Source organism: Ovis aries, chromosome 7 (assembly GCF_016772045.2).
Source record: "Ovis aries strain OAR_USU_Benz2616 breed Rambouillet chromosome 7, ARS-UI_Ramb_v3.0, whole genome shotgun sequence".
In the NCBI taxonomy this organism is placed as follows: Eukaryota; Metazoa; Chordata; class Mammalia; order Artiodactyla; family Bovidae; genus Ovis; species Ovis aries.
This window is the reverse complement of record NC_056060.1, coordinates 33,453,097-33,473,753: the sequence shown is the minus strand read 5'-3', so window position 1 is coordinate 33,473,753 and position 20,657 is coordinate 33,453,097. Positions and strand designations below refer to the sequence as shown.

The window sequence follows — 20,657 nt, the reverse complement described above, 5'->3', positions numbered from 1 at the left end:
GTTCTTCAGTTCCCTGTTTCATAGCTGTATGAAATGGGTCCTTAAGTGACAAGAACAAGGTGGGAAAGCTTGGACTGAAGCCCAAGTTCAAGTCTTCTATGTTTTCTTTCCCATTGAACTGCTTCCCACAGAGGATCAGGGTGATTGTAGTTGACCTTATTTCTCTGTGTGTATGTGTGTGTGTGTGTGTGTGCGCGCGCGCACGCACACGTGCTTAGTTACTTCAGTCATGTCCAACTCTTTGCAGCCCTGTAGACTGTAGCCCGCCAAGCTTCTCTGTCCATGGGATTCTCCAGGCAAGAATACTGGAGTGCGTAGCCATGCCCTCCTCCAGATTTCTGTGCTTTATCTTGGAGCACTCAGGAGTAGATGTACTATGGACCCAGGGAGGCTTAAGCTCCAGGGCCCTTCTCTTGTATGAACCTTGAGTGGGGAGAGGAAGCTAGGTTGTAATCAGGAAACATTTCTATATAAGCATTTTTGGTAAATGATCCAAAGAGATAACATAAGAGATGAACTTGATTTTCCAAGCCTCCATTAAGATGCTGTGATCTTTTCACATTCTAAAGAAAAAGAAACTCACTCTCGTACCTATTGTCTATTTGTACTTTTGTATTATTTTTCTTAAAGAAGTACCTTTCCCCTGCTACAAGATTATATAAATTTCAGGCTCCTTGAAATCTGGATAGGCTTCTGATACCCAAAGATATAGCTGGTTGACGTAAGACAAACACCAACAGACATAAAAGCAGAAATTAACAGTAACACAATAATAGTAGGAGACTTTAACATCCCACTCACACCAATAGACAGATCATCAAAACAGAAAATTAATAGGAAACACAAGTCTTAATATAAATAGTGATGACCAGGGTAACCAAAAATTGTGATTTGACTATTTTGGAAAAATGGTAGGAAAGAGAAGGGATATTTGAAGTAACAAAGTTAATCTTTGGCTACTGTTAAAATAAGTCAGCATATAATTGATGTAATAATACATTAGCATTGTATGATTGATATGAAATATGAGGTATTGACACAAAACTGATCAATTAGGAAAGAAAACTATTAAGAAACAGTATATAAAGTCAATGGCAGGGGAAAACTTCTAAGGAATTAAAAGGGGTTGACTCTGAAAAACAAAACTAAAGAGTGGGGATAAATGGGACAAGGAGCTACCATATTTGCTTAAACATTTAAACAGTTATTTCTTTAGCATTTTATTACTTTGAGAAAATTTAAAGTAACTTAAAATATAAAAATAAAAGTGCTATTCAAAATTTTAAATAAAACTAATTTAAAAATAATAATTTGAAATATTAAAATGAAATTCCAACCAGCTCTTTTTTCCTTGTATAATATTTTATATTAAATATTTTATTAAAAGATAATTGCTTTACAGAATTTTGCTGTTTTCTGTCAAACCTCAACATGAATCAGCCACAGGTATACATATATTCCCTCCCTTTTGAAACTCTCTCCCATCTCCCTCCCCATTCCACCCCTCTCGGTTGATACAGAGCCCCTGTTTGAGTTTCCTGAGCCATACAGCCAATTCCCATGGCTATCTATTTTACATACAGTAATGTAAGTTTCTGTGTTACTCTTTGCATACATCTCACCCTCTCCTCCCCTCTCCCCATGTCCATAAGTCTGTTCTCTATGTCTGTTTCTCTACTGCTGCCCTGTAAATAAATTCTTCAGTATTATTTTTCTAGATTCCATATATGTACGTTAGAATATGATATTTCTCTTTCTGACTCACTTCACTCTGTATAATAGGTTCTAGGTTCATCCACCCCATCAGAAGTGACTCAAATGCATTCCTTTTCATGGCTGAGTAATATTCCATTGTGTATATGCACCACAATTTCTTTACCCATTCATCTGTCAATGGACACCTAGGTTGCTTCCATGTTCTAGCTATTGTAAATAGTGCTGCAGTGAACAATGGGATACATGTGTCTTTTTCAATTTTGGTTTCCTCAGGGTATATGCCTAGGAGTGGGATTGCTGGGTCATATGGTGGTTTTATTCCTAGTTTTTTAAGGAATCTCCATACCATCTTCCATAGTGGCTCTATCAATTTACATTCCCACCAACAGTGCAACAGCATTCCCATTTCTCCACACCCTCTCCAGCATTTATTGTTTGTAGGCTTTTTGATGAAGGCCATTCTGACTGGTGTGAGGTGATATCTCATTGTGGTTTTGATTTGCATTTTTCTAATAATGAGCGATGTTGAGCATCTTTTCATGTGTTAGCCATCTATATGTCTTCTTGGGAGAAATGTCTGTTTAGGTCTTTTTCCCACTCTTTGATTGGGTTAGTTGTTTTTCTGGCATTGAGTTGCATGAGCTGCTTGTGTATTTTGGATATTAATCCTTTGTCAGATGTTTCATTTGCTATTATTTTCTCCCATTCTGAGGGTTGTCTTTTCACCTTGCTTATAGTTTCCTTTGCTGTGCAAAAGCTTTCAAGTTAATCAGGTCCCGCTTGTTTACTTTTGTTTTTATTTCCTTTACTCTAGGAGGTGGGTCATAGAGAATCTTGCTTTGATTTATGTCATCAAGTGTTCTGCCTGTGTTTTCCTCTAAGAGTTTTATAGTTTCTGGTCTTGCATTTAGGTTTTAATCCATTTTGAGTTTATCTTTGTGTATGGTGTTAGGAAGTGTTCTAATTTCATTCTTTTACATGTAGTTGTCCAGTTTTTCCAGCACCATTTATTGACGAGGCTGTCTTTGCCCTATTGTATAGTCTTGCCTCCTTTGTCAAATATAAGGTACCCATAGGTGCATGGGTTTATTTCTGGGCTTTCTATCTCATTCCATTGGTCTATATTTCTGTTTTTGTGCCAGTACCATAGTGTCTTGATGACTGTAGCTTTGTAGTATAATATGAAGTCAGGAAGCTTGATTCATCCAGCTCCATTCTTTATTCTCAAGACTGCTTTGGCTATTTGGGGTCTTTTGTGTTTCCATATGAATTGTGAAATTTTTTGTTCTAGTTCTGTGAAAAATGTCATTGGTAATTGGATAGGGATCTCATTGAATCTGTAGATTACATTTGGTAGTATAGTCATTTTCACAATATTGATTCTTCCTACCCAGGAACACAGGATATCTCAGTTTATGTCATCTTTGATTTCTTTCATCAGTGTCTTATAATTTTCTGTGTACAGTTCCTTTGTCTCCTTAGGTGAATTTATTCCTAGATGTTTAATTCTTTTTGTTGCAGTGGTGAATGGGATTGATTCTTTAATTTCTCTTTCTGATTTTTCATTGTTACTATATAGAAATGCAAGTGACTTCTGTCTATTGACTTTGTATCCTGCAACTTTGCTAAATTCACTGATTAGCTCTAGTAATTTTCTGATACTTTCTTTAGGGTTATCTATGTACAGTATCATGTCATCTGCAAACAGTGAGAGTTTTACTTCTTCTTTTCTGATCTGGATTCCTTTTATTTCTTTTTCTTCTCTGATTGCTGTAGCTAGGACTTCCAGAACTATGTTGAATAATAGTGGTGAAAGTGGACACCCTTGTCTTGTTCCTGATCTTAGGGGGAATACTTTCACTTTTTCACCATTGAGAATAATGTTTCCTGTAAACTTATCAAATATGGCCTTTACTATGTTGAGGTAGGTTCCTTCTATGCCCATTTTTTGAAGAGTTTTAATCATAAATGGGTGCTGAATTTTGTCAGAGGCTTTTCCTGCATCTATTGAGATGATCATATATGTTTTTTAATCTTTCGATTTGTTAAGGTAGTGTATCACATTGATTGATTTGCGTAGATTGAAGAATCCTTGCATTCCTGGAATAAACCCAACTTGATCCTGGTGTATGAGCTTTTTGATGTGTTGCTGAATTCTGTTTGCTAAAATTTTGTTGAGGATTTTTGCATCTATGTTCATCAGTGATATTGGGCTGTAGTTTCCTTTTTTTGTGTGTTGTCTTTGTCTGGTTTTGGTATCAGGGTAATGGTGGTCTCATAGAATGAGTTTGGAAGTGTTCCTTCCTTTGCAGTCTTTTGAAACAGCTTTAGAAGGAGAGGCATTAGCTCTTCTCTAAATGTTTGATAGAATTCTCCTGTGAAGCCATCTGGTCCTAGGCTTTTGTTTTTTGGGAGATTTTTGATCACAGCTCCAATTTCAGTGCTTGTAAGTAGTATTCTATAGTATTCTTTCTGTTTTTGTTTGTCGTAGAGTTAATAATTATATTCTTTTGCTTATTTTTCTGTAATCTCTCTGAAAAACTTCCTTTCCTTTCTTTTCATATAGCTTCTTGTTTTTTCAGAGTTCACAATTATTTTTCCTTTGACTTAATTTTCTGTGTATCTAGCTAAATAAATCTTTGGAACTTCTAAGCATTTATCCTATCAATATTATTTGGGGACGTGATCAAACGTATCAGATAATCTACCAATTTTCCACCACCCCCTCTTTTATTTCCTCCCAGATACCTCCTTCCATATTCCTTCACCCTCTTGCTGCAGGATGGACTGATTTATTTTTTCCTAAGGTCTGGAAATTTCCTATGTTAAGCCTTTGGTTTGATGTTTGCTGAGGATAACAGTCAGTGGACCGTTTCTAAATCCTAGCGAATTATTTATGCATTGCAAGGAATTTTATATAAGCAGCTTTTGAAGGTGTATTTTAGTTATCTGGTACCATATAAGGACTGTTCTCATTTTCTAGCTGTCTAGCTTTACATAGTTGGGTAAAGGAAATGCTGCTACTAATGGATAAAGTGCTACATCCTGATACCTGAAATGTCTAGTGATTAAAAGTAGGATTTGCTAATATATGATACAACTCTTTTTTTTTCTTTAGAAAAGCTATAACTCCTTTTTTTTTTTTTGTTATGCACATTAACCTTAAGGTGAATTACCTGAATTTCTTGTTACTTTCAAACTCTTAATGGTACTTGCCAGTATGAAACTTGGTTTTTAATATATGGAAGTTAATACAATTTTAAAACATATGATATATTTTAAAAGCATGATATGACGTTCTTTTTACATGCTACTTTTTGTTAGCTACATTAGAGGCATTACACAATTATGGGGAATTAACTGTACTAGTTCCATGATAGCTCCCCACCAATACTTTGTAAATGCAGAGTATTCAGTTAATTCTTACTGTGTACTACAGATTAGACCAATAAAATTGTTTTACTTTATTGAAGTAAAAGTTAAGGTCATTACAAGTCATGATTAGGTTTTCTTATTGGGATTTCTTTTTTTAAATTTTTTTATTTGGATTTCTTGTTGTCAAATAATTCACTCCCCTGTAAAGGAGGATTAATGTTATCCTAGATAATCTACTATGTAAATCAGGTACAGTGCTAATTCTTTAAAGAAGGAGAATTTTTTTCAGTGTCTTTCAATATATTTCAGTCATGTTCCTTTCCAATCACTGTTGCAGTTCAAGTGGCATGCTGTTCAGTTGAATTCTTGTACAACACATAGCTCTTTAATTTTGTTTGATTAATTTTATTTCCTGAGAACATTACTGGAAGAGAAAAAAAAGTTTTTAAATCCTTAATATCTTGTTTGAAACAATCAATCCTGATAATGTTTACAAACAGAGATTAAATGATCAAATCCTCCTCCAAGAGTGCACTGCTGTTGGAATGCCCCTGGCCTCTGTCTGGACCTGTGGCACGGAAGCCACTGCACATCTCAGGATGCATCACCCCCTCTCCCTTCCTTTTCTGTCTTCTGTAGCATTGTCCACTGAAAGCTGTAGACAGACATAGGAGTGGTGAATCCCCAGGGGCAGGTTAATCCACCCTGTTTGCCTGAGTTAAGGAATTGGGTGGTGATAGGGTTCATACCCAGAAATGGAGGAAACAGAGAAACACCAACTAGATATTGTGGCAGAATTTCTTTCTTTCTATCAAAGAAGTGGTTACTTACTACCCTGCTTGATGCCCCAAGACTTAAAAATTGAAGGGTTTTTCTAATATCTTCATTTCAGCCCAAGGTTATTACTGTATGTAGAGTGTTAGTGGTTAGTTTGGTGCAATAATTTGTTTCCATCGGTGTCATGGGACTTTTCCTGAATTTTAGTATGTGTGATTGAGTCTAAGCTTCTTCTCTAGGTGTGTTGTACATTTCCCCTGCATTTTTGAATGATTTAAAATGAATGGTTGTACTGTTTGGGTGTTTTGTGTAAAGGATTTTCTGTTACTTGCATTTATGTTGTATTACTGAAAGCTTACCAAAGATAAATGTGTTTACTCATTCAACTGACTGAAAACTTTTGGTTTGTCTCATCAGTTAGATTCAACATCACTTCTCTCTGAGGAACAGTTAAGGTGTCTTCTGGATGAATGCTCGTTCAAACAAAAGTCCACAGTTAGACTGTCTCCAGAAAGAGAAGAGAAAGACATTGAGGATATAACACCTGAGTTCCCCCAACTTTCTGGATCTATTCTCTCTGAGTCATTAAACAGGTCAAAAACAAAGGTTAGAAGCACTGAAGTGGAGGACATAAATGTGCCCAAGAATGGAGAATGTGAAACATCCAGAGGCTACTTTCTCACCAAAGCCTTGACTGGGCATCACACGTCACCAGCTCTTCTCCTTGAAGCAGAGAATGTGAAGTGCCTTCAGTTTTCTGAGGACAAGGTTATTGGTGATGCAGAAGACTACTTCATGTCTAAGACTCTGGGCATTGGGAGACTGAAAAGGCCCTCTTTCTTGGACGATCCACTGTATGGCGTCAGTGTGAGCCTTTCATCTGAAGACCAACATGTGAAACTCAGCCCTCCAGAGACACTCAAACCAGGTGAGGCTTGGAGAATACACTGAAAATAATCTTTACTAAACACTTCAATATAAAGGTAATACAGTTCAAAATATAGTAGGATAAGGAGGTATCCTTGAAAGTCACAGATGGGTCAGTTAAGAGCATGCTAACGTAAGAACATATTTATTAATGTTTCTATCAGATCATTGTTGGGATTAGTACTTTTATAAAATACATTATTTTTAATAACTAATGCCATTATTAGTTATGGTAGTTATGGTTATCCAGAAAGCAGTGTTGATTTCAGAAGAAAAGAGAAATTAGTTTGAATGGCTACAAATAGTTTGAGTAGATTTGCTTAGTATTTTAACTTCTAAATATCAGTGATGAATATTTGTTTCGAGGAGTGAATTTGTGGAATGCTGTGTATCATTGCGGTTTTGTTAGTTTCGGTGTACAAACTTCCCCTCCCAGCTACTTGTATATTGTCAGGTTTTTTTTTTTTTTTTTGTATCTTACCAATGGTACAAAATACCAATACTATGGGCAATTTTTGATATAAACAAATATTCAATTATTTATGTTAGAGGTTTAACATAGTCTGTATTATATTTGTTGAGTTTATAAACTCAAACTTTGAAGTTAAATAGCTTCAACTTTTCCTCTCATGTAGATTAAAATATATTTCCTATTAAATCTATACCTATTACCTATTAAATCTATCATCTATTAGTTTTGAACTAACTCCTTAGCCCTGTATTTCAAACTGCCATCTGGATATGAACTCAAACTAATTTCCTCATCCTTCCCTCTCAACTCAGATTTCCCTCTTGACTTCCATTTCGTCAGTCCCCCAGGCTTAAAATGAGAGTCATCATTGATTCTGCCCTTTGCCTCGCTTCCCACTTCCAGTCTTCAAATCTTGTTCGTTCTGCTTCTGCACTGCCTGCCATGTCCATCACTCCCTTGCTGTTCCTCCCCTCTCGGCTGGATCAGTGCAGTAGCCTGATCAGACATGCCTGCTCTGCTGTCTCTTCTCCAGCCATTGTCAACCACCTAAACTTATTCCCCCAAAGTACAACTTTGATGAACATACTCTCCAGCTCAAAGAGCTTCCACGGCTCTCCTCTGTCTGTTGAATGAAATTTGAATTCCTTCACTTGCTGTTCAAGACCTTCAGAATCTGACCTGAAGTTGTCTTCATAATCAGTCTCTATGTAGTGCCTTAAATGTTATTCAGGTTATATAGCTTATTTGGGCTCAGGATGCACAGTGCTCTCTATGTTGCTCAAGACTATTTCTTCTCAGGAATGTGCAGGTATACCTTCAATGGTAGTTGAATTCTAACCCCATCCTGTCTATGTAACCTTCCCTGCTCCTCTGTTTTAAAAGTTTTACTTCTCTTCTGAATGTCCAAGGGTGTTAGTCCCCTATCACATCATTTACACAGTCTTGCATTGTTAGGCACACACACCCATATACTCTTCCTTAGAACTATGTAACCTTTTTGAGGACAGAGGTCCTATCTTCTGATTCATTGTTAGATCTTCTCTGATATCCAGAGTGCTGCCTTAAATCAAGTGCCTGTTTAATAAATAAAGGAATTTAAATTATCCAGTTTTAGATGTGTGAGTGCATGCTAGTTGCTTCAGTCATGTCCGACTCTTTGAGACCCTGTGGACTGTAGCCCATCAGGCTCCAGGAATTCTCCAGGCAAGAATACTGGAGTAGGTTGCTGTATCCTCCTCCAGGTGATCTTCCCAACCCAGGGATCAAACTCACCTCTCTTATATCTCCTGCATTGACAGGCAGGTTCTTTACCATTAGCACCATCTGGGAAGCCCTAGTTTTAGAATAATACACTGAAAATGCAGTTCACATTTATTATTCACATTATGAATGAAAGCACATGGTATTGCTTAAGAATTATGCAAGCCTGATATTCTACATAAAGATTTGGAACTTTCTTCTTTTTTTTTTAGTGAAATTCCACAAACTATACTCTTTTTACCTAGCAGCAGAGTTTACTTACAGCAGATAATTCAGTTAAATGAGTGTGGTCTGTCTTCTCCTGCCAACCTTCTTCACTTAACAAATAGACTGTAAAAACTTTGTTCTACTCTAAAATTGCAGTGTATTTTTCTTTTTGGACAAAAAGGTTTTATTAGGAAGAAAGTATTGGGATTTCGTTTTTGTCAATTGTAATCAAAACTTATTCAGGTGGGTATGAGGATTTATTGTGTATGGGGCCTCATTCTCATGGAATCAGTATGTGGGGGTTGAGAAGAGCATTTTACTGGGATATGACATTACTTCCATGTGAATGTCAGTCGCACTGATGTGTATCTGTCGCCAAGTAGAACATGAAAACATGGAATGAACTAGAATTTAATATGACATAATGGAAAGAAGCTATGGTGATTTAGCTTTAACTTCTGAAAACATGCCTCTGATGGCTCTAGATATTCCCAGTATTTGACTCAAACAACCCTGTGGTTATGGAGGTTTAAGATAGAATAGATGTGAATATATGAACCATATTTTACTTTCTGTTTATTACATGATAAACTTTAAGGAATAAATCCTACATTATTATTTTGGATGCTTGTCAGCCTATCTGAACCTGGGAGTTTTTCTTTTACTAACCTCAACATTTACAATTATTAAAATAACTTGTTAATCAATTTATTCTAAAATACCAAATTGGACATTATGTTATTTATGCAAAAGTGAACCCCCAAACTAGATGCTAAACCAATTTTCCTGGCAAAAAGCCTTTTAAAGATGTAATTATAATCAGAAATTACAGTGTATTCAGCTGTTATGTTAGATTCCCTCTCTTTCTCAGGAAACAGATATGTGTGAATGTATGATTCAGATGAGATTTCTGTAAGCAGACAGGAAGAAAATAAGAAGAATCATTCATCATTTTCTCTTTAAGTAGCAAATATATTGTTTTATTTTCCTACATGAGCTGAGGTCTGTTATGAATTTTAAAATTCTGCTTCTAAAAGATAGAGTCAGATAAAACTTCAGTTCAGTCGCTCGGTCGTGTCTGACTCTTTGCGACCCCATGATCTGCAGCACACCAGGCCTCCCTGTCCATCACCAACTCCCAGAGTTTACCCAAACCCATGTCCATTGAGTCGGTGATGCCATCCAACCACTTCATCCTCTGTTGTCCCCTTCTTCTCCTGCCCTCAATCTTTCCCAGCATCATGGTCTTTTCAAATGAGTCAGCTCTTTGCATCAGGTGGCCAAAGTATTGGAGTTTCGGCTTCAGCATCAGTCCTTCCAATGAACACCCAGGACTGATCTCCTTTAGGATGGACTGGTTGGATCTCCTTGCAGTTCAAGGGACTCTCAAGAGTATTCTCCAACACCACAGTTCAAAAGCATTGGGGTCCAAATCTAGTGACACTGAGGACCAATTTCAGTTGTGGTATTGGAGATAAGGATTTGCTTCACAGATGTATTAGAAGTTTCCGGTGTGAAGTGCGTCATTTTGGGGGAAGTGTAGTTGATTTACAATATTGATTTCAGGTGTGTAGCATAGTGATTCAATATTTTTTCATATTATACTCTATTAGTGGTTATTAGAAGATAATGTCTAGAATTCCCTGTGCTATAGAATATATTTTGGTTGCTTATCTATTTTACACATAGTAGTTTGTATCTCTTAATCACATATCACTAACTTGCCCCTTCTCCTTCCTTCTCCCCTCTGGGAACCATTAATTTGTTTTCTCTATGTGTGAGTCAATTTCTGTTTTGCTGTATACACTGATTTGTGTTATCTTTTAGATTCCACATGTAATTGATATTATACAGTATTTATCTTTCTTTGTCTGACTTATTTAAGTATAATATACTCTAGGTTCATTTGTATTGCTATAAATGGTAGAATTTCATTCGTTTTATGGCTGAGTAATATTCTATTATCAGAGAAGGCAATGGCAACCCACTCTAGTACTTTTGCCTGGAAAATCCCATGGACGGAGGAGCCTGGTACGCTGCAGTCCATGGGGTTGCTAAGAGTTGAACACGACTGAGCAACTTCACTTTCACTTTTCACTTTCATGCATTGGAGACGGAACTGGCAACCCACTCCAGTGTTCTTGCCTTGAGAATCCCAGGGACGGGGGAGCCTGGTGGGCTGCCGTCTATGGGGTCGCACAGGGTTGGACACGACTGAAGTGACTTAGCAGCAGCAGCAGCAATATTCCTTTATAGGTAGGTAGATAGATGGATATGTCACTTATGCATTTTTCTGTTGGTGGTCACTTGGATTGTATCCATATTTTGACTATTGTAAATAGTCCTGTTAAGAACTTTGGGACACATGTGTTTTTTTGAATTAGTCTTTTCATTTTTTTTTTTTTCCTGAGTATAGAACCAGGAGTGGAATTGCTGGATCATATGGTAGTTCTCTTTTTAGTTTTTTGAGGAAACTGCATATGGTTTTCCACAGTGAATGTACCAATTTACATCCCCACAGACAGTGTACAAGGGTCCCTTTATTCCACATCCTCTCTAACATTTATTATTTGTAGACTTCTGGATGATAGCCATTCTGACAGTTGTGAGGTGATATTGCATTTTATTTTGATTTGCATTTCTCTGATAATTACAATGTTGAATAACTTTTTTATGTGCCTGTTAGTCATCTGCATGTCCTCTTTGGAAAAATGTCTATTCAGATCTTCTGTTCATTTTTTGATTGGGTGGTTTTTTTGATATTGAGTTGTAGTAACTGTTTATATATTTTGGATATTAAACCCTTGTTAGTCATATCATTTGCAAATATTTTCTCCTATTCTGCAGGTTGTCTTTTTGTTTCATTGATGGCTTCTATTGTTGCACAAAAGCTTTGCGGTTAAGTTAGATTCTGTTTGTTTATTTTTGCTTTTATTTCTTTTGCTTTAGGCTACAGACTAAAAAAAGTTACTACAACTTATGTCAAAAACGTTATGCCTATTTTGTCTTATAAGAGTTTTATGGTTTCAGTTGTTACATTTATGTCTTTAATCTATTTTGAGTTTATTTTTATATATGTTGTGAGGAAATGTTGTAACCTCATTCTTTTACATGTAGTTGCCCAGTTTTCCCAGCACCACTTATTAAAGAGAAATTTTTCTCTCCATTGCATATTCTTGCCTTCTTTGTCATAGATGGATCGACCGTAGGTGTATTGGTTTATTTCTGGGCTCTCTGTTCATTCCACTGATCTACATGCCTGTTTTTCTGCCAGTACCATGCTGTTTTGATTTCTGTAGCTCTGTGGTATAGTTTAAAGTCTAAAAGGGTTATACATCCAGCTTTGTTCTTGTTTTTTTCTCAAGATTGCTTTGGCAGTTTGGGGTCTTTTGTGGTTCCATATGAATTTCAGGATTATTTGTTCTAGTTCTGTGGAAAATGGAAAATGTCATGGGTATTTTGATAAGTATTGCATTAAATCTGTAGATTGCTTAGGGTAGTATGGCCATTTTAACAATATTAATTCTTCCAATCCAAGAGCACAGGATATTTTTCCATTTCTGTGTATCATCTTCAATTTCTTATATAAATGTTTTATAGTTTTCAGAGTATAGGTCTTCTGCCTCCTTGGTTAAGTTAATTCCTACATATTTTATTCTTTCTGATGTGATTTTAAAAGAGATTGGTTTTAAAAGGGAAAATTTTCTTTTTCTGATAGTATTTTGGTATATGGAAAAACAGTAGACTTCTGTGTATTAATCTTATATCCTGTTCCCTTGTTGAATCTATTTATTAGTTCTAATGGGTTTTAGGTAGAGAATTTAGAGTTTTCTATATAAAGTATCATGTCATCTACAAATATGACTTTTACTGCTTCCCTTCCCTTTTGTTATCTTTATAAAAAAACAGCTCTTGGTTTCATTGATCTTTTCTAGTTTTTTGTCCCTATTTATTTCTTCTTTGATCTTTATTATCTCCTCCTTTCTGAGCTGACTCTGCTCCTTTTAAGTGTGTGTTTTTCCCTCTCCCTGTTCAAAACTCTTGCCCCAGAGAAGGGGGCTGCTGAAATAAGTAAGGTCCATGCACAGACAGAAGTCTGATGTGCTACTTATGGAGGCAGCTATGTCTTTGCTCAGATGCAGGCTTGAGTGCTAGTAACCTTTGTCCCTCACAACTGATCACTGCCCCCAGCTTCTACCACCCCTGCCCTGTGGTGGAACCATTCTGTAGGGCTGACTGGGGCTCATATGGGGTCTTGATGTGTATCAGGAGGTGAGTTGTGGTGGAGCAATTGTTGTCAGAGATCTGAGCAGTTTCTGAGATTCCATTTAAGTAAATGCCAACAATGGCAACTGCCATCCCACCCAGACTCCACCTCAGGACTGGGTTACCTTTGTGTCCTGCAGTTGAATCATTTCTTGGTCATGGGCACCTCAGATTCAGTGCCATGGTATGGCATGGGGTGAGCAGGCTGGAGCTTTGGCTGGGGCACATGGCAAGGCAGGCATGGAAAACCAGCTGCTCCTAGAGCAAATGTCTCTCTGTCCTGCCTTAGGGCTAGCCAGTGTGTATACACCCCTTACACGAACAGTCTAAGCTTCCCATAACCCTTCTAATTGTTCCAGAGGTCCTCCAACAAGCCAAGGGGCTTTTCTCCCCTCCAAAAGACCCCAGACTGGAGCACCCAACCTATTGCTTGAACTGCTCACTCCCCAGGGCAGGTGTCTGCTTGAGTAATCTCCATTTTCATCTGAATCCTCTCCCAGGGGCCCAGGTCCTGTCCCGATTGCTTTCCTTCCCTTTCTAATTCTGTGTGTATGTTTCTCATAGCCTTGGCTCTATGAGTCCTTCTGCCAGTTTGTTTTCAGAGAGAACTGTTTGCCATTAGATGTGTTTTTGATGTGTTTGTGGGGGAAGGTGAGCTTCATGTCCTTTCACTCTGCCACCTTGATTGCCCCCTCCTGAAATACTTCATTTTTCATTTTGTGTTTTAAGCTTAGTGGTAACTACTGTTATTTGACTTTTTGGATACAAGATCCAGTAAATTCAGTGTTACACTCACCTACTGTTGGGGTTTCAGAAGACCGATAAATAGCGTCTTCTCTTCCCGATTCCTATCAAACCAACTGAGAGAGGTATAGATTCTGACAAATGAAAATTAGAAGGTTGGCTTTATTGCTGATGAAAAGTAGGGGATTGATGTCATCTGGGTAGGTAGCCAAATGGTCTTCCTGATGTTATGCCCTCAAGATAAACCTACTACTCACTCTGGCAGAGGTGAAGATCATCAAGCCTCACCCATGGACACCTGTCCATGTGGATCAGTAGTATGAGGAGCAGAGGGCACCCTGGCAGAGAATGGTGACCCCCTTGGAGAGAGGAATGGGTTGAGCATGCTGTTTCTTCCCCTAGGCTCACCAATCAGATAACTGACTGTTCTTTCCCATGGTGGGGGTAAAGCTGGATGCATCCCCACTGAAAGTTCCCCCGCATGGACGTGTGAGAGGAGTAAGTGGTCCTTGATCACATCAACCATGGAGATACTGCCAGGTATACTAGTGCTGCAGGTCTGTGGTTAGTCCAGTACTTAATCAAAGCTTCTTATGCTGAATTGATTTCTAGATAATCAAAAAGGCATCTATGCATGTACAGTATTTTTTTTTTCTAATCAAGCACTTGAGCTGCTTATCAACAAATTCATGTAACTAAGAGGAAAATATGATTGGCAAATAACAAAGATAGAGTAAGGCATAAAGGGACACAAAGTCAATCACACAGTAAAAAAGGGGGATAAGACCACACTAATTTTTCGAGGAAAACAGTGAAATTTCCCATAGGACCCACTTATTGAATAATGTTTTTTAAAATTTCTATAACAAATGTAACAGTGAATCAGATAGGGTTATTTTTAACATAACACCATTAAATGAAAACTAAGGAGACCAACTGTCTTGGTTTGCTCAGGAGTCTCCTGACTTTACACTGAATGTCCCTTGTCTTGGGTGACCCTCAGTCTCTGGCAAATTGGGAAGGTTGGTCACTCTAAATTGAAACTGAGAACATAAAATCAAGGAGAAAATTAATTACCCAAAGGATAAAGTTAACAGAGTCCAGCTAAGTATCAGGATTCGAGGCTAGAACGTAGATGAGCAGAGATGCCTGGCTCAACCACCCACCAGCGTGATTGGTTTAGGGGTTAGGACTGTGGGCTGTGAGTGAGACAGACCTCGGTTTGAATCTTTGCTTGACTTTTAGCAGATGATCTTGTGCAAATTACTTAATCTCTCTCTCCTCTCTACCTTGGTTCCCTTATCTATAAGATAATATGGCTTTAGTACTTATCCTCTAGGAATATAATAAGAATCAAATGAGAAAACTCACATAAAATGATTAGTGCAGTGATTGGACTTGGAAGGCCTACATAGTACTTAACATTTCATCAGATTTCTCATAAAAGCCTAGATTTCTGACTTTTTTGGCAAATCAGCAGGTCTTACACTTGGGGAGGAGAGCTGAATAGTAGATATTTCCCTTAGGAGCATGTACTCTGCTGGAAAACGTGGCCCCATCTGGCCCTCTCTACTTCATGTGCTTGACCCTTTGGGGCCATATGATATCCATCCCATGTTATAATGTCCAAGGCCCTAGCCAGACTTATTAAAATCAGGCTCCCTGGTGTGGAGTGCTCAATCTGTCAAATTAATGCAAGTCACAAGATTTTGCTATGCATATTTGAGAAATATGGCATTCAGTTTATATATAAGAAAACTAATTACATTATCCTATTAGGGTCCTCAGAACAAGTTCTCAGTTCAGTTCAGTTCAATCACTCAGTTGTGTCCAACTCTTTGTGACCCCATGGACTACAGCACGCCAGGCCTCCCTGTCCATCACCAACTCCTGGAGTTTATTCAAACTCATGCCCATTGAGTCAATGATGCCATCCAACCATCTCATCCTCTGTCATCCCCTTCTCCTTCTGCCTTCAATCTTTCCCAACATCAGGGTCTTTTCCAATGAGTCAATTCTTCCCATCAGGTGGTCAAAGTATTGGAGTTTCAGCTTCAGCATCAGTCCTTCCAGTGAATATTCAGGACTGATTTCATTTAGGATGGACTGGTTGGATCTCCTTGAAGTCCAAGTGACACTCAGGAGTCTTCTCCAATACCACAGTTCAAAAGCATCAATTCTTTGGCACTCAGCTTTCTTTATAGTCCAACTCTCTCGTCCATACATGACCACTGGAAAAACGATAGCTTTGACTAGATGGACCTTTGTGGGCAAAGTAATGTTTCTGCTTTTTAATATGCAGTCTAGGTTGGTCATAACTTTCCTTCCAAGGAGTAAGTGTCTTTTAATTTCATGGCTGCAATCACCATCTGCAGTGATTTTGGAGCCCCCCAAAATAAAGTCTGACACTGTTTCCACTGTTTCCCCATCTATTTCCCATGAAGTGATGGGACCAGATGCCATGATCTTCGTTTTCTGAATGTTGAGCTTTAAGCCAACTTTTTTGCTCTCCTCTTTCACTTTCATCAAGAGGCTTTTTAGTTCCTCTTCACTTTCTGCCATAAGGGTGGTGTCATCTGCATATCTGAGGTTATTGATATTTCTCCCAGCAATCTTGATTCCAGCTTGCGCTTCTTCCAGCCCAGCGTTTCTCATGATGTACTCTGCATAGAAGTTAAATAAGCAGGGTGACAATATATAGCCTTGACGTACTCCTTTTCCTATTTGGAACCAGTCTGTTGTTCCATGTCCAGTTCTAACTGTTGCTTCCTGACCTGCATATAGGTTTCTCAAGAGGCAGGTCAGGTGATCTGTATTCCCATCTCTTTCAGAATTTTCCATAGTTTATTGTGATCCACACAGTCAAAGGCTTTGGCATAGTCAATAAAGCAGAAATAGATGTTTTTCTGGAACTCTCTTGCTTTTTTGATGATCCAGTGGATGTTGGCAATTTGATCTCTGGTTCCTCTGCCTTTTCTAAAACCAGCTTAGTATATAGTAAATTTATATTTGGTGATTTTATTTTTTCAAGTTACTCTCAACTAATTTTCTTTTTTTTCTTAATATATATTTTGTTGAAGTATAGTTGATTTACAGTGTTTCAGGTGATTTACAGTGTTTCATTTATATATATACACATATATTATTTTTGAAATTATTTTTCATTATAGTTTATTAAAAAATTATTGACTGTAGTTCCCTAATTCAGTTCTTCTTGGGGTAGACTTCATAGAAATATTTCCCCCTGATTATTTTCTCTACCATAAAATAACACTTTCTCTACTGGTTAATTTAGTAGTATAAAGTGAACAATGGCATGTTGGAGAGTTTTGATATTTAATTGTAATGAACTTATCACTTTGTCAAGTATTGGGAACTTCTGATTCCACTGCGTCATTCAAATTGAATAAATTGAAAACATGAAAGAGTTACTGAAGATCATGACTGTAGAGTAGCTTTATGAACCAGCAGTATTGGCATCCCTTGGGAGCTTGTTAGAGCTGCAGAGTCCCAGACCTACTGTATTAGGCTCTGTGTTTTAACAAGATGCCCTCCAGTAGCTGTCTGCACACTGAAGTGTGCTGCTGCTGCTGCTGCTGCTGCGTCGCTTCAGTCGTGTCCGACTCTGTGCGACCCCATAGACGGCAGCCCACCAGGCTCTGTTGTCCCTGGGATTCTTCAGGCAAGAACACTGGAGTGGGTTGCTATTTCCTTCTCCAATGCATGAAAGTGAAAAGTGAAAGTGAAGTCGCTCAGTCGTGTCTGACCCTTAGTGACCCCATGGACTGCAGCCTACCAGGCTCCTCCGTCCATGGGATTTTCCAGGCAAGAGTACTGGAGTGGCCTGCCATTGCCTTCTCCTTGAGGGCAAGCTAGTCCTACTCTTTAGCTCTCTACTACTTTTTCATGGCTAGTATTTTATTTGGAGACATACCTAGCTGGTATGGGATCATCTGTACTTTGTGTACTTTTGATTTTCAGATCTCTCTCTCTTTGGCATCTGCCTCGGGTCTGCCTGGCATGTAAAGCTATACTGAGTCCATCCCTTAGACAATGCTTCTTATCTCTGCACATTAGAATCATCAGGTGATATTTAACAACAGGTTAATACCTTGTTTCTATTCCAGAATTAAATCAATTTCTAGGAGTTGGCTCTGGGCATCTGTGTTTTTTAAAGCCAGTTTCTGGGAATGGGGTCTGGGTGAGTCTGTTGTTTAGTTATGACTAAAAACCACTGCTCCAGGGTTCCATTGTGTTCATTCATTAAGGATGCTCTTCCTAGGTTATCAGGTGAGTAACGATCACTGCTCTGAATTATTTCATAGGATATTGATGAAGGCAGGCACTTAAGCAGACAATCTCAGCATATGGGGCCAAGTATAAGAACTTCTGGACAAAGTATTTGTCGACACTAGAGGGAATGACGGACGATTGGAGAGATGGGGAGGTGGCATTTGAATTGAGCTTCTGAGGATGAGTGGTCACTTACTGGGTGGGTGAGAAGGAGTGCACTCCAGATAGAAGGACTAGCACTTATGAAGATGTGGTGCCGAGGTCTTACCATTCCTCATTTCACATGTGAGATACTGAGGTGCACTTCTCATACATCCCACCTTCCTCTCCATGCTAATATTTCTTCTCCATGCATTGACAATGCCACTACATTTTCCACTGTACTCTGAAACTCCGAATCATTTGTTGTTAAATATTAGATTGATTTTTAAAGTAACCGCTTTATCAACATCTACTCTGAACACCTGTGTTAGTTTCCTACAGTTGCCACAACACATGATCACAACAAAAATTTATCGTCTCATAGTTCTGGAGGCCGAAGTCAGCAATCAAGATGTCAGCAAGGCCATACTCTGCCTAGAGGCTCTATGGAAGGATACTTCCTTGCTTCTTCCACTTTCTCCGGCTGTTGACATTCTTTGGCTTCTTTGCTTTGTGGCCATATCATCCAGTCTCTGACTCTGTCTTCACATTCTCTCTCTGCACGTGTCTCAAATCTCCCTCTGCTTGTCTCTTATAAGGACATTTGTTCATTAATGTAGGTCCCACCTGTATAATCCAGGATGCTCTTATCTCAGGATCCTTAATTATATCTCTAAGATGCTTTTCCCAAGTGAGATGACTTTCATAGGTATCAGGGATTCAGTTCAGTTCAGTTCAGTTCAGTCGCTCAGTCATGTCCGACTCTTTGCGACCCCATGAATCACAGCACGCCAGGCCTCCCTGTCCATCACCAACTCCTGGAGTTCACTCAGACTCATGTCCATCGAGTCGGTGATGCCATCCAGCCATCTCATCCTCTGTTGTCCCCTTCTCCTCCTGCCCCCAATCCCTCCCAGCATCAGAGTCTTTTCCAATGAGTCAACTCTTTGCATGAGGTGGCCAAAGTACTGGAGTTTCAGCTTTAGCATCAGGGATTAGCATGTGGATATAACCTTTCTGGGGTAACCTTTCAAGAATACCATACAATTCAGTGGGTTTTAGAATGTTCACAGAATTTTGCATTCATCACCACTATAAATTTTATAATATTTTCCTTATCTTAGAGAAAAATACTGTACCCACTCACAGTCACTACCCATTTACCCCAACCCCCAGCCCTAGGTGATCACTAACCTACTTTATGACTCTATGGATTTGCCTAGTCTGGACACTTGATATAAATGGGATCATATAATATGTGGTCTTTTGTGTCTGACCCCTTACTTATTATAATGTTTTCAGGATTCATTCATGTTGTGGCTTGTATCGGTACTTTACTCTTTTATTATTGAATAATATTCTTTTGTGTGAATTTACCACTTTTTCCTTATCCATTCATTAGCTGATGGACATTTGAGTTGTTTCTACTTTTTGGCTGTTATTTGTAATTCTGCTATTAATCTTGGTGTGCAGGTTTTTGGGTAGATACATATTTCCATTTGGGGCTTCTGTGATGGCTCAGCCATCAGTTAAAAAAAGAAAAAAAAGTCTGCCTGCAGTGCAGGAGATGCAGGAGGTTGTAGGTTCAATCCCTGGGTCAGGAAGATCCCCTGGAGGAGGAAATGGCAACCCACTCTAGTATTCTTGCTTGAAAAATCCCATGGACAGAGGAACCTGGCAGGTTATAGTCCATGGGGTCACAAAGAGTCAGACGTGACTGAGGGATTGAGCTCCCACATGTCTTCATTCCTCTAGGGGATATGCCCAGGAGGAGGATGGCTGGGTCTATGGTAACCTTTCGAGAAACTGTCAGATGTTCCCCAAGTCAGCTGCCTCATTTACAGTCCCACTTGCAGTGTCTGAGGGTCCCAGTTTCTCCTGATTCTCTTTTATTTGGTGCTGTTGTCAATTCTGCCTTATATGAAAGGCTTCTTGCTAAGATTGGAAGCATATTTACATTCCACTTCGGTTAGTGTCACCATTTGCTTCTAACATTGAAGAAATGAAAGGCGATCAGTTCTTATCTACCGTAACTGTCACATTTACTTTTTGTTTCACTCAGCTTCCTGGAATCTTAGTACAAAGCAAATAATAATGATAATAATGATTTTGATTTATGTCTCCAAATTCATAACCATTTTCATTCAGAACCCAAAAAACTATCCCATAGCTGTAAGCTCAATGAAGGCAAGCCCCTTATGTTTCACTTCTTCTTGTAAATTTTATGTACAGCTTGTGGTGACTGTGCAGTTCAGTTCAGTTGCTCAATCGTGTCCGACTCTTTGCGACCCCGTGGACTGCAGCACACCAGGCTTCCTGGTCCATCATGTTCTTCAAGTCAGTGATGCCATCCAACCATCTCGTCCTCTGTTGTCCCCTTCTCCTGCCTTCAATCTTTCCTAACATCAGGGTCTTTTCCAGTGAGTTAGCTCTTTGCACCAGGTGGCCAAAGAGCTTCAGCTTCTGCATCAGTCCTTCC

At 38.6% G+C, this 20,657-nt stretch overlaps 1 protein-coding gene across 5 annotated transcripts in view; it reads left to right on the top strand.

Moving 5' to 3' along the window:
- FSIP1 (fibrous sheath interacting protein 1) overlaps nucleotides 1-20,657 on the top strand; it is a 210,863-nt gene that overhangs the window by 182,627 nt on the left and 7,579 nt on the right. For all 5 annotated transcript variants that reach the window (XM_012181177.4, XM_060418584.1, XM_012181178.4 and 2 more), the window contains one exon: nucleotides 6,286-6,796. In XM_012181177.4, coding sequence (XP_012036567.3) covers nucleotides 6,286-6,796 — 511 coding nt within the window. The remainder of the gene's footprint in view (nucleotides 1-6,285; nucleotides 6,797-20,657) is intronic.